Here is a 15,304-nt window from a genome sequence, read left to right on the forward strand (position 1 = left end):
CACACACACACACACACACACACACACACACACACACACACACACACACACACACACACACACACACACACACACACACACACACTGTAGAAACCAGTGACACATGTCCCAATGAGTCTGTGTGCATTCAGGTTGAAGTCCCCACCAGGCTAGAAAAAAGAACACACACACACACACACACACACACACACACACACACTCATATCTGGTTCACTATCTATTTGGGGACTCACCATAGACATAATGGTTTTTATGCTGTACAAACCATATTCTGTCCTCCTACACTGCCCCTACCCCTAAACCTACCCATCACACAAAACTTTCTGCATTTTTACATTTTCAAAAGAACTCATTCTGTCTGATTTATAAGCTTTTGTACCCATTGGGAAGTCCCCATGAGTCTGTGTGCATTCAGATTTAAGTCCCCACCAGGTTAGAAAACCATTCACACACACACACACAGAGGCAAGGTTTTTTGCTTGAAAACTTATACAATATTGCCCTCTACTGGACATTTAAGGGAGAGCATGTGTTGAAAAAAAAAAAAAAAAAAAAAAAACACAGTGTGATATAGAGAATAACCAGCAGGTGGGAGTATAGCCTTATTTATGAACCAGGCACGTGTGTCCCTATTTTGTGTTTTTTAGCCTTTTGCTACGGGAAAACCGTTTGAGATATCCAATAACCGTTCGCATTTTAGCATCTTCTGTATATTTACTTCATGTTGTCCGAGTTTGGAGGAGATTGAATGAATCGCTTTTGAGGAGAAGGTAAAAACTCAGAGCTCGCTTTCGACTTCTTGTTATCTTCCAACCAAATTATCTGACTTCCTGTTGGTCAGAGCTAATGACTGTAAATTAGAAAGTTGTCCGGCTCGAAATGTACAATATATATACCGAGTTTGGTGACTGCAGATATAACTACCCCCCCCACTTTGGACAAAAGTGACACACTTCCTGCTGCCAATTGGTGGCGCTACAACTTTGACTCACAAAAGTCATATCCATGTGATCGGCCTCTTACAACGAACACACAGCTGAAGTTTCATCAAAATGAATTAATGTATGCAAAAGTTATAACACACTTCCTGTTTCCCTTTTCTCGCCATAAATTCGTCTCTTCGCCACGGCCAAACCGTTTGAGGTTTCAAAAAGTTGCTCGCAATTTAGCATCCTCAGTGTGTTGACTTCATGCTGACCGAGTTTGGTGCTGATCGGGTGAATCGTCTAGGAGGAGTATCGCAAATTCCAGAGCGTGCGTTTTCCGAACAACCCATAATAGCTCACTTCCTGTTGGGCGAAGCTTATGACTATGAGTGCGGAAGTTGTTTGGCCCGATGAGATCTATAAGTGTACCGAGTTTCATACATGTACGTGCAAGTGTGTTTAATATATAGACCCAGTTTTTCAAGGGGGCGCTGTTGAGCCCCCCTGCCACGCCCGGGTCAAAGGCCTCTGCCAGACCCTGTTGGCCGCGCATTCCGATGCGTGTGCAAAGTTTCAAGAGTTTTCGAGCATGGGAAGGGCCCCAAAAATGCCCAAAAGGCGAAAAGATAATAATAATAATAATAATAATAATAATAATTAAAGCTGCAAGCAGCGATGACGGGCCCAAGCCGGGGGCACCGCCACCCCGGTGGCATCAGCTTAACTGTGCACAGCAGGCCAATAGGCATTTAATATGGGAAAAAATAAATAAAGGGACTATGTCAAAGTCTTTTGAATTCACCTCATTAACTGCAGCAACTGGTGCTGCTATGATCAGGAACCACAACACTCACATCTCTGAGATCAATTACATTTTATTCTTTAATTTTATGTCAGATGACGTCAAATGTCAATTTCAAAATGAGTGCAGAATACTGTCCAAATGCTGAAGTTGTATTATCCTTACACTTCTCTTAAAAATAAATTAGGCCAAATCACAGAGACCGCAACAATGATTTTAATATCATATAATATCATAATATAATTTAATATCATTGATATTTTAATATCAGTGTCAGGTAAGAGTAATATGCGTGCATAAAATTTATGGAAGTTTATTATAAACAGCCACTTTTATAAAATCATGTGAAATTTTATTTTTTAATTCATTTGAATTTTATCAATAAATAATTAGTTTAAAGAGGTGTCATACGTGATCTTTGCAAACACAGCACATGACCTTCTTTAAAGCCCATGTTATAGAAAACAATTAAAAGTATTAGGATATCACTTTCAATTATGTGCAAATGTGTTTTTTGCAGCTCAAAATTTTGTAAGTTCAGAAGACCAGTATTTAATTAAAGATATAATATATGTTTTTGTTTTACTTATTTTTCACAATAAAGTGATAGATATTTGTGGTAGCCTATGAAATGAAAGGGTTAAATTATGAAAAAACAAGAGACAAGGTGACACAGACAGAGTGAGAGAGACCCCCTACACACACACACACACACACACACACACACACACACACACACACACACACACACACACACACACACACACACACAGAGAGAGAGTGATCCTGAGAGAGGGAGAGGGGGGGTAATTTTTGTTATATTTATATTTTTTTAATTATAATTATTTGTATTAACACAATTATTTAACTAATTATATAAAACAATATTGTCAATGCCCTACAAATAAACCGGTTTTATACATTTTTTTTTTTTTATTCAAACCCAGAATAATATGTTTAATCCTTTAATGCAGGCCAAAGCATTCAGAGATAATCTTTTTAGACAGAAAAGTCTCTCTCTCTCTCTCTCTCTCTCTCTCTCTCTCTCTCTCTCTCTCTCTCTCTCTCTCTCTCTCTCTCTCTCTCTCTCTCTCTCTCTCTCTCTCTCTCACACACACACACACACACACACACACACACACACACACACACACACACACACACACACACACTTACACTCATGTCTGGTTCACTATCTTTTTGGGGACTCAGCATAGACGTAATGGTTTTTATGCTGTACAAACCATATATCCCGTCCTCCTACACTGCACCTACCCATCACAAAACTTTCTTCAAAAGAACTCATTCTGTATGATTTATAAGCTTTTGTGCCCATTGAGAAGTCCCCATGAGTCTGTGTGCATTCAGGTTTAAGTCCCCACCAGGCTAGAACAACACACACACACACACACACACACACACACACACACACACACACACACACACACACACACACACACACACACACACACACACACACACACACACACACACACACACACAGTAGTAATGCTGAAGTATGCTGCAGGCAACTCAAATCAGCTCAGCCCATCCCCCCATTCCCCCGTCCACAACACATACACACACACACACACACACACACACACACACACACACACACACACACACACACACACACACACACACACACACACACTCATATCTGGTTCACTATCTTTCTGGGGACTTACCATAGACGTAATGGTTTTTATGCTGTATAAAACATTAATTCTGTCCTCCTACACTGCTCCTACCCTAAACCTACCCATCACACAACTTTCTGCATTTTCACATTTTCAAAGTAACTCATTCTGTTTGATTTATAAGCTTTTGTACCCATTGGGAAGTCCCCATGAGTCTGTGTGCATTCAGGTTTAAGTCCCCACCAGGCTAGAAAACCATTCACACACACACACACAGAGGCAAGGTTTTTTGCTTGAAAACTTATACAATATTGCCCTCTACTGGACATTTAAGGGAGAGCATGTGTTGAAAAAAAAAAAAAAAAAAAACACAGTGTGATATATAGAATAACCAGCAGGTGGGAGTATAGCCTTATATATGAACCAGGCACGTGTGTCCCTATTTTGTGTTTTTTAGCCTTTTGCTACGGGAAAACCGTTTGAGATATCCAATAACCGTTCGCATTTTAGCATCTTCTGTATATTTACTTCATGTTGTCCGAGTTTGGAGGAGATTGAATGAATCGCTTTTGAGGAGAGGGTAAAAACTCAAAGCTCGTTTTGCCACTTCTTGTTATCTTCCAACCAAATTATCTGACTTCCTGTTGGTCAGAGCTAATGACTGTAAATTAGAAAGTTTTCCGGCTCGAAAAGTACAATATATATACCGAGTTTGGTGACTGCAGATAAAACTAACCCCCCCACTTTGGACAAAAGTGACACACTTCCTGCTGCCAATTGGTGGCGCTATAACTTTGACTCACAAAAGTCATATCCATGTGATCGGCCTCTTACAACGAACACACAGCTGAAGTTTCATCAAAATGAGTTAATGTATGCAAAAGTTATAACACACTTCCTGTTTCCCTTTTCTCGCCATAAATTCGTCTCTTCGCCACGGCCAAACCGTTTGAGGTTTCAAAAAGTTGCTCGCAATTTAGCATCCTCAGTGTGTTGACTTCATGCTGACCGAGTTTGGTGCTGATCGGGTGAATCGTCTAGGAGGAGTATCGCAAATTCCAGAGCATGCGTTTTCCGAACAACCCATAATAGCTCACTTCCTGTTGGGCGAAGCTTATGACTATGAGTGCGGAAGTTGTTTGGCCCGATGAGATCTATAAGTGTACCTAGTTTCATACATGTACGTGCAAGTGTGTTTAATATATAGACCCAGTTTTTCAAGGGGGCGCTGTTGAGCCCCCCTGCCACGCCCGGGTCAAAGGCCTCTGCCCGACCCTGTTGGCCGCGCATTCCGATGCGTGTGCAAAGTTTCAAGAGTTTTCGAGCACGGGAAGGGCCCCAAAAATGCCCAAAAGGCGAAAAGATAATAATAATAATAATAATAATCCTTAGAAGAACAATAGGGCTCTTCGCCCTTTCAGGGCTTGGGCCCTAATAATCCTTAGAAGAACAATAGGGCTCTTCGCCCTTTCAGGGCTTGGGCCCTAATAATACACATTTTTTGAGGGGGAAAATGCATGAATGCATAAAAATAAAATAAACAATATATTTATAGCTTATCACATACATCACCTTGATGCACCCTGGACACATCCTCAGTGATGTTACCTGGGGTCACGGAGTGTTTCGGGTCTTTCAAGCATCATACACTCTCACCCAGGCGACCCAGCCGGGGTTGATCAGGCCCTAGCTTGTGTCCAGGTAGCCCTACCCCACCCATGGTTCTCCTCTCTTTATCCACAGCCACCTTGAGGCAACTTCTGCTGACTCTGTGACCTCCTTAATGGCCCTTCGCTTACTGGCCCCTATGATGCCCAGGATGTTATAGGCCCTGCAGAGAGACTGGCCAGCAAACCCTCTACATCCAACCTCAATGGGCTCACACCGTGCTCGCCACCCATTATTCCGGCACTCCTCCACTAGCTCAGCGTATTTTGCCCTCTTTCTCTCATTGGCCTCCTCGATACGGTCCTCCCAGGGTACGGTAAGTTCAAGGAGAACGATCTGCTTAGAGGTCTCTGAGATGAGTAGCATGTCAGGCCGCAATGTTGAGGTGGCGACAGCTTCTGGGAATTTCAGTTGCTTCCCCAGGTCAGCTTTCAACTCCCAGTCTCGTGCTGTTGCTAGCAGCCCTGATGAGGTGGCCCTGGACGCTAGTGGTGGCTTGTCCCCAGCCCGGACAAAAGCAATAGTGTTCTTCACTGGGCGGAGGCGCTTACAGTGGTCAATTCCACAGCTGATGGTATTTGCAATGACTTTCAAGACTTGGTCATGACGCCAACGGTAGCGCCCTTCGCCCAGTGCTTTTGGACAGCAGCTTAGGATGTGCTCCAGAGTCCCCCTCTTCAGGCAGAGGGTGCAGGCTGGCGAATCCACCAATCCCCAGCTGAACAGGTTGGATGGGCTTGGTAGTACATCGTAGACAGCCTGGATCAGGAATCGTAGGCGATGGGGTTCTGCTTTCCACAGCTCCGCCCATGTGACTTTACGGTCCACTGCATTCTCCCATCTTGTCCAGGCTCCCTGCTGCCGCATTCCAACCATCCTGCTGGCCCGCTCCTCCTCTACTGCTACCCGCACCTCTTGCTGCACCAGTGCTCTCCTGTCCTTCCCCTGTGCCTTATTGTAGCGAGGTGTTGTGCCGCTACCCAGCCCAGCTCTTCCATGAGTCACTGCTCCTATCAATGACCTGTGCCGTAGCCGTGACTCAGCCTCATCCACCGCCGCTACTGCCCTCCACTTCCACCCTGTCCTCACCTCGATCCCCGCCTGGGAGACCATCGGGTCTAGTGACTCTCTGTATTGCAGCACCTCCCTGGCCCGGCCCACCTTAAACTCCTCACTCAGGCCGCTGATGGGGAGCTTCAACTTATTGTTCTGGCCATACAAAGCAATGCTGCTCAGGCTTCGAGGTAGGCCCAGCCACTTCCGTAGAAACCTGCTGACTCTCCTCTCAAAGCCCTCGATGGTGGAGATTGGAACCTCATAAATCAGGAGGGGCCAGAGAATCCGTGGGAGGATGCCATGTTGGTAAATCCAGGCCTTGAACTTGCCAGATACATGACTTGTCTACTGCAGCCAGCCAGCCCTCCAGTTCAATGTTGGTTGCATGGATGGCTGCCGTGTCCTTCAGGCTGCAGTCGAACACCTTTCCCAAGCTCTTCACTGGTTTATCAGTGATTGATGGTATCTGGGTCTTGCCGAGTGTAAAGCTGAACTTGTTGGAAACCTTTCCTTTCTTCAACACTAGAGCTCTAGACTTTGCTGGCTTGAAGCACATGCGCGCCCAGGATGTCATCTCTTCCAAGCCCTTCAAGATCCACCTGCCCCCTGGTACGTGTGGTGTCGTCACCGTCAGGTCATCCATAAAAGCCCTAATGGGCGGCTGGCGAATACCCGACTTGGTGAGGGGACCTCTGCAGATTTTACCAGCATATTCATGGCAAGTGCAAATAATATCACTGAAATTGTACATCCAGTGATAATTCCCTTCTCAAGCCTGTGCCAGTCTGATGTTGTAGACCCTGCAGAGACTCTGAGACTGAAACTGCCATAGTAGTCCAGAACGAGGTCTCTAAACTTGTCTGGGATGTGGTGCCGGCGCAAGGCCTCCTCAACCAGTTTGTGGGGTATGGACCCATAGGCGTTTGTAAGGTCCAACCACAGCACCACCAGGTCTCCCTTATTCTCCCGGGCTTCCCTGATCAGCTGTGTGACCACGCCTGTGTGCTCCAGACACCCCGGCACCTTTGGGATCCCTCCTTTCTGGACCGAGGTATCGATGTAAGAGTTCCTCAGGAGGTAGTCGGTCAGCCGCCTAGCAACAATGCTGAAGAATATCTTGCCCTCAACACTGAGCAGTGAGATTTCTGAACTGGTCGATGGTCTTTGACTCTTCCTCCTTTGGGTCTTTGACTCTTCCCCTCTCTTCCTCCCTCGCCTCCTTAAACCTCCTCCTCAGACTCTTCAGCTCTTGCCTAAGCTGGTGGATCTTGTGCGCCCTGTTGTTCATAGTGTAAGGGAGGTTCACTACTTTCTTCTCCTCCAGCCCAAATCTCTCAGCTGCTAGGCTGATGATGATGGTAGTCATTGTCAGGAGGCGTCGGTCAGCGTCACCCTTGACTCCTGCTTCCAAGATGGTATCGACGTCTTCGTCAAACTGGAGCCACTCCTTCTCCTTGTTCGCTTGGGGCCATTTTACCCGCCGATGTTCTGATGTTCTGCATGGTTTTGGGGCCTGTGTCACTTGGAGGTTCTGGGCTCTGTGGTTTGACTCCGGGCCTAGCTCCTATCTATCTAAAACTACTAAAATTACTATCTAAAACATTTCAAATTACTCTATTTTGAGGATTAATAGTCTCTAGAATATAACAAAAGTTTCATAAATACATCCATAAAAAGAAATTAAATTAACTACATTTTTATTCAAAATAAAAAAAATTCATACACACATTAATTTTTAAATGTAGTCATTAGTGCTGCAACGACGCGTCGACGTCATCGATGACGTCGACTACGGAAATACGTCGACGTTCGTGAAATGCGTCGACGCGTCGTGTCAGACGTTCATCTCGCGTAATGTTGGCTTCTGCTCCTGGTTCTATCACAAAAACCTAGACCGCGAATATCAAACGTATGGGAATACTTTAAACAGAGGCCAAACAGTGTTTCCCACACATAGACTAATTTGTGGCGGACTGACACATAATCAATAACGGCCGCCACATTCGTCATTCATTCATTTTTACGCTATTTAAAAGACGCACGCATATTCGTTTAGCTGCATTTCCTTAAGTTCTCTCTCCGTCCTTTTGCGCGTCTCTTATTCACTCACTCACACACACGCACACACACACACACACACACACACACACGTTGCATTCGACCGTAAAACAAGTTTTATTGCATTTTGGCGCATTTAGTATGACATAGCTTTTAAAACCAGAGCAGTTGAATAACAGAGTTGCGACACGCCTTCATCACGCGGCAGCGCGCGGTCACGGCGCTCATATAATTCTAAACAAACCAGCGCGGTGTCAATCAATACAGACCAGTGTTTCCCAACCGGGATCCCGAGCAAAAGTTGCGGGGACGCACTTACACTTCGGATCATCTCGCATCTGATGACGCATCTTTAATATGGGTTGTAACTTGGAAATAATGCTGTATGTATGTTTCTGTCGATGGATACACGCGCTGACTCCTCAGGTATACACTACAACAACAGCGATAATAAAAGAAAAACGTGGGCAAAACGGTCTCTCTTTGTAAACTTTATAAAACGCATGCGAGTGCTGCTGTACGTCCGAATATGAGCAGTCATTTTCACCGTCATCACCCCCGTGTAGCCAGGAGACTCGAATGAGAAGATCTGTCTCTGCACTCGTCCCAAAGCGCGCAAATATTGAGTTATCTTTCAAATCCTGTGCTTAAACGGACAAACTCACAAAAAGTATGTCAAACTGTCATAGCCTACTCTATGCCTTAAGTGAACTTTATACAGAAAATACGACGACTATCCGTGGGTCTTAAAGGGGCAGTAGGCTTCACTGCTGTCTGTTTAATGTCAAACAAAAGATATAGACATCACTCACTGCTCCTGACTGAATAGCTTTTGTAAGTTTAATAAGGATTTTTTATTTTTATTTTAAACAGTTAAATGTGTGGTTATTTTACTGTTGATTACTTCATTCCATTTCTCTACCTAAAAACTAATGTTAGACCTACCTGAAAAGCATTGTTTATTTTGTTCTCATCTTTGCTCAATAGTATTTATTTGTGCTGCTGCTTCTATTTAAGTTATCTGTTTTTATTTTCTTTATTTTCATTTGACAGTAGTCCTTTTTCCCCTGAACATAGCAAATACCAAACTGTACTGAAACGTGAACCTAAAACCGTGATACAAAGTGAACTGTGAGCAGTCTGTACTGTTACACCTCTAGCGTAACTTATGCGAGGGGGTGCCACAGAATGTTGAAAAATTTCAAAGGGTAAAAAAATAAATCGTTAGATTAGTCGACTAATCGAAAAAATAATCGTTAGATTAGTCGACAGAAAAAATAATCGTTAGTTGCAGCTCTAGTAGTCATTATAATTAAATTATAGTTTATAAGTCTAAAAGTCATCAGAATATGACAAAATGTTGATTTAAAGAATCCATAAAAATTATGAAATTAATTTCAGATATTTTTAATAAATCATAGGTTAAAGGTTTTATTTAAGTCTAGTTGCTGTCATCTTTAAAAATAAATGACTAGAGTTTGGGGATAAAATGGTCTTTAGGATATGATAAAAATTCCATAAATACATCCATATAAATAACAACAACACACAAAAGTCAAAATACATTTACATTTTTTAAAGGTTTTGTTTTAGGTGTAGTGGCATAAAAATTTAAGTTTGGGAATAAAATAGTCACTAGAATATAATAATACTTCAATAAATACATCCCAAAAAATTAAAATTTAAATAAATAAATAAGATACCTAATAAAAAAATTAAACCTTTAAAAAAATATATATTAGGTGTAGCTGCATTAAAATTAAATCCAGAATATGACAAAATATCCATAAATGCATACAAATAACAAAAATGAATGAATAAACTAACAAAAAAAGAAAAAAAATTGTTTACAAAAAAAAAAAATGAAAAAGGTTTTCTTTTAGTCCTCTGTCATTAAAATGATCCCTCCATTAAAACATGTCCTCATTTAGCTAGCGAACTGTATGAAGTGTGTGACCGTGCAGCTGTTTCTGGAGGATTAACCTCAGCAAACAGTGATGGTCTGTGATTCAGTTAATAACTAGAGAGAGAGAGAGAGAGAGAGAGAGAGAGAGAGAGAGAGAGAGAGAACAGAAAGAGAAATCCTTTAGTGACGCTCACAAAAAATGTCTTTTTTTGCGCAGACCGAGATCCGCACGAGTTTCGAGGAGCTGTATCGCGTGATGTCGCGGCGCGAGGAGTTTCGCTGGATGATGCTGCGGATCAAGCGCATGGAGGAGCCGTGGGTCAGCGCCGTTCGCTCCCTCGCCACCAAACAGAACCTCGCCAACCGCAAGCGCAAAAAGGTGGGTGGGAAACGCGGGCTTTTAATAACGCAGCCTGTGTTTCTGCATGAATAATTCACACGACTGCAGATAGACACACTTTCCCAAGAGCATCTTTGACTTTCTCAGTCACCTGTAGTCATAACCACACGAGCACGTGCTCTCTAGAGATCGCTGATGTCAAACCTGAAATAACCTCAAGTTGAGCTTAAAAGCATGTCACCGTTACCCATAATCCGCCGGTGATACTAATCCACATGTGACTGCATATGGTATGAGTCCCTTGACATTAATACTAAAACAAATGCTATGAATAAAAAATAGAAGACTGCAGATACTGACATAACAGAGAATTTAAGAGATGGCAACCCACGGGTTTTAGTGTTTTACCCAGGATTCAACCTTCTCTTTCCTTTTACTTCTTCACAATAAGCATGTTATATTTAAGACTGTCAAAACACATTTTAGAAAATGCTATAAAAATACAATGCAATTAATCTTTTATTTGCATTATTAATCAATCACGTATATCAATATTTTAGGAAAATAATGTTTTTTTTGCTTTTGTTTTTACAAATATTGAATTAATATAATTAATCAGCATATTTAATTACTAGTCAGTTTACAGTGACTTTTTTTCTGTATTAGAATATATATATATATATATATATATATATATATATATATATATATATATATATATATATATATATATATATATATATATATATATATATATATATATATATATATATATATATATATATATATATATATATATATATAGTACATTATATTTGCTGTCTATATTTCAAGAGACCCTCAATTTGGGGTAATATTTATTTATTTATTGATGCAATAATTTAAGGTTTATTTAAATTGTTTTATTAAAAGTAACAATTTTATTATACATTATTATTTTATTAAAAATAAAAATCTTTTTATTTAAATGTTTAAATAAAAAGTTTAAAATGAAAAAAAAAATGTAAAGTTAAAAAGACTGTCAATATCAATATGTTAATTTGGTTATTTTTATTATCAAAGAAGATAATGCAGTAAAATAATATCAAACTAATAATTATATAATGAATTATATTATTAGTAAATATAATATTTATATATATATATATATATATATATATATAATATATTACTAGTAAAATGTAATATTATTATGTTTATTTATAATAAAATGTATTTCTAATAAAAAAAGTATATATCAGTGGTTACTTAATCATTATTTTATTTTATTATTTTTTCATTTTAGAGTGATATTTTATTTATATATATGTGTATATATATATATATATATATATATATATATATATATATATATATATATATATATAAAATAATAAAATAATGATCTATCTATCTTTCTATAGATTGACAGACAGACAGACAGATAGATAGATGTTTTGACTTTTTAATAAAAACAAAAACAATGTAGACATTTAGTTTTTTTGTTGTTGTTTTCTCCATGATCTTAGATCCTGGTGCACTTGGGTCTCCTGACGAAGGAGTCTGGTTTTAAGATTGCGGAGAACGCGTTCAGCGGCGGGCCTCTGGGGGAGCTGGTCCAGTGGAGTGACCTCATCACCACGCTCTACCTGCTCGGGCACGACATCCGCATCTCCGCCTCTCTCGCCGAGCTGAAGGAGTGAGTCGCCAGCTCCGTCTCTGTGCTCGACGGTCAGTTGGGTTCCGGACCATTCGCTTTAACGCAGCTCTGTCTCTCCCCAGAATCATGAAGAAGGTCATGGGCAACAAGTCCAGCTGCCCCACAAAGGGTGATAAAATTGTGGAGCTCATCTACATAGACATCGTTGGTCTGGCTCAGTTCAAGAAAACTCTGGGCCCGTCCTGGGTCCATTATCAGTAAGTTCACATCACATTTGTGTCTTTGATTAATAACATCCGTTTGTGTGCGGCCTTTCTCTGTCACTCAGTTGAGAAACACAAGACTGGAGACGGCGGGGCATTATTGGCCACATAAAGCCGTTTTAAATGAGTTTAAACCTGATCTCCTGATGTTATCTCCGTCTTCAGTCTCCTTCAGACAGTGAGACAGAGTCTCCTCGGGGTCGATCTCGTCCGTGCCGGTGTGAATCCGAGCTGTTATACCATCTTATCGAGTAATCGGGGTCATCTGTCCAGATATGATCTGTTTCTGAACACTAACGGATAACTTCCTCTAGGGTTATAGACCGCCTCAGTATATTGTACTATATAAATATAAAACAATATTTCCTAAATACATGCATGGATGTGTTTTTTATATATATATATATATATATATATATATATATATATATATATATATATATATATATATATATATATATATATATATATATATATATATATATATATATATATATATATATATATATATATATAATAATAATATCATGCATATATTATGGAAATGTTGTTTTGTATTTATAAATAAAATATAATTTTTTATGTGTTGTATTATATTTTAATTTTTTTATTGGTCATTTTTTATTAACAATTATTAACCAAAACTAAATTTTTCTAAATGAAAATTTTTTAACGTATGCATATATTTAAGTTTTATATCTATAAATAAAATATTATTTTTATTTTTTTGTGTTCTATTAAAAAAAAAAAAAAAAAAAAAAAAAAATATATATATATATATATATATATATATATATATATATATATATATATATATATATATATATATATATATATATAATTTGTCTTTTTTTATAAACTACAAAAAATGTTTAACCAAAATGAAATGTTTTAATTTTTATTACTGTGTATATATATATATATATATATATATATATATATATATATATATATATATATATATACATACATACATACATACATACATACATACATACATACATACATACATATTATAATTATTATTAGTATCATTATCACTTATTATTCAATTTAGTTTTTTTATGACAATTGCGCATAATTTTGCCATATTCTCATTAACTATATATATATACATATACATATATATATATATATATATATATATATATATATATATATATATATATATATATATATATATATATATATATATATATGAATATATATATATATATATATATATAAATATTTAGCTTGTTTGTCTTAAAAAATAAACTGAAAGTAAAATAAATATAATATAAATGTAAAGAAATGTAATTTTGCTTTTTTTTTTTCACGAGAGTTAAGCACCTTTTTTTAAACTTATTCTCATCACCATGATGTATTTGACTTTTGAGTAAATGTATATAATTTATTATTTGATTTATTTATTTTATAAATATATGTATAGTGTTTCTGATGTCTTTGAAGTACAGAGGTCCTCTCTATGTACAGTATGTAGCTTGTGTGTTGCTGTTATGTGCTGACATTCAGCTTTGATGGTGCGTTTCAGGTGCATGCTGAGGGTCCTGGACTCCTTCGGGACCGAGCCGGAGTTTAACCACGCCCACTACGCCCAGTCGAAAGGTCACAAAACTCCATGGGGCAAGTGGAACCTGAACCCCCAACAGTTCAACACCATGTTTCGTAAGTGTGCATGAGAGAGGCTTTTTGTATGTGTGTGTTTAACTTTTCTGTTTTACCCTTTGGACATGGAAACTTTATCCGGACCGCATCAGGGTTCCGGGGGTTTTGGGTGGCGTCTCCGATCGTCTCGGGCTCTGAATGGCTCTTTTGTTTACCAACAGACTTTGACATTCTCATAACACTCGCAGCTTTCCAAGCAGAACTGCTCTTATTTCGGATTAAGCCTGTTTGAGAGCAGAGATTGTTTTCACAGAGGTGTGTGTGCGCGACCGTTTAAAGTGTTTTTGCAGTGTGGTGGAGTATTGTTCCTGATGATATTAGCTGAGGGGGGAATATTACCAAACCTTTCCGGAAAGTCAAATTAATATTATTTCACCACAAAAAAAAAAGATCCAGTTATTGTTAAAAAAAAAAAAAAAAAAACTCAAATAAAACATCATATTATTAAAATAAGATCAATTCAATAAATTCAATAAACTTTATTGTCCCCAATGGGGAAATTTGTCTTGGCCTCTGGTACTCACATACACATGCATTGATCAAAAACATAATACAAAATACAAACAAACAATACACACACAAAAAACATACTTATTTAAAAGTGTAACTGATGTTGATACAAATTATTTCTTAAAACAATTATATTTGCACATAGGCATCCTGTATCTTTTGCCAGAAGAAAACTCATATACTGCACTTAAAATATGCAAAGAATCTGATTCAATCTTGGTAGCTACACAGATGACCGACTGCTCATTTGAATACTCCAATGATTGGTATTCCCTTTTTCCCATAATTCTCATTGCCATCTTTACCAGACGAGCAAGTTCAGCTTTGGACTGAACTGTACTGTTATATTGCCAAACCACACAGTATGTCCATAGTGTATTACACTTTCAATTACAGCCTGGTAAAAGATGTACATTATTTTCTGTTCCAGAAAATAAATACCAAAATAAGATAAATATTAATCAATAAATTGTTATAGTTTCAGGCAATTTTTTTAACTACATTTTTATAACCAAAAAATACAAAATTTGTCCAAAAAAAAAAGTATAATCTAATTTTACTTTTATACTTTTTTTTTTATTTATTTATTAAAAAACTGTTAAAAAGTAAAAAATTTGTCATTGTTTTAATTAAGTAAAAATACAAAATTTATCCCAAAAAGTATATTTTTCTGTGGACATTTTTTTTTATTTGTTTATTATTATTATTATTATTATTATTATTATTATTATTATTATTATTATTATTATTATTATTATTATTATATTACTACTGTTCCATTTTGCATAATTTTCTTGCTCATTAACATAATTTGTCTCTAGTAGT

The 15,304-nt window shown here is 38.1% G+C and overlaps 1 protein-coding gene across 1 annotated transcript in view; it reads left to right on the forward strand.

Moving 5' to 3' along the window:
* mgat5 (alpha-1,6-mannosylglycoprotein 6-beta-N-acetylglucosaminyltransferase) overlaps positions 1-15,304 on the forward strand; it is an 88,251-nt gene that overhangs the window by 48,985 nt on the left and 23,962 nt on the right. The window contains exons 7-10 of the mRNA XM_067415688.1: positions 10,277-10,438; positions 11,908-12,077; positions 12,161-12,295; positions 13,836-13,969. Coding sequence (XP_067271789.1) covers positions 10,277-10,438; positions 11,908-12,077; positions 12,161-12,295; positions 13,836-13,969 — 601 coding nt within the window. The remainder of the gene's footprint in view (positions 1-10,276; positions 10,439-11,907; positions 12,078-12,160; positions 12,296-13,835; positions 13,970-15,304) is intronic.

Source organism: Pseudorasbora parva, chromosome 14 (assembly GCF_024679245.1).
Source record: "Pseudorasbora parva isolate DD20220531a chromosome 14, ASM2467924v1, whole genome shotgun sequence".
Taxonomy (NCBI): domain Eukaryota; kingdom Metazoa; phylum Chordata; class Actinopteri; order Cypriniformes; family Gobionidae; genus Pseudorasbora; species Pseudorasbora parva.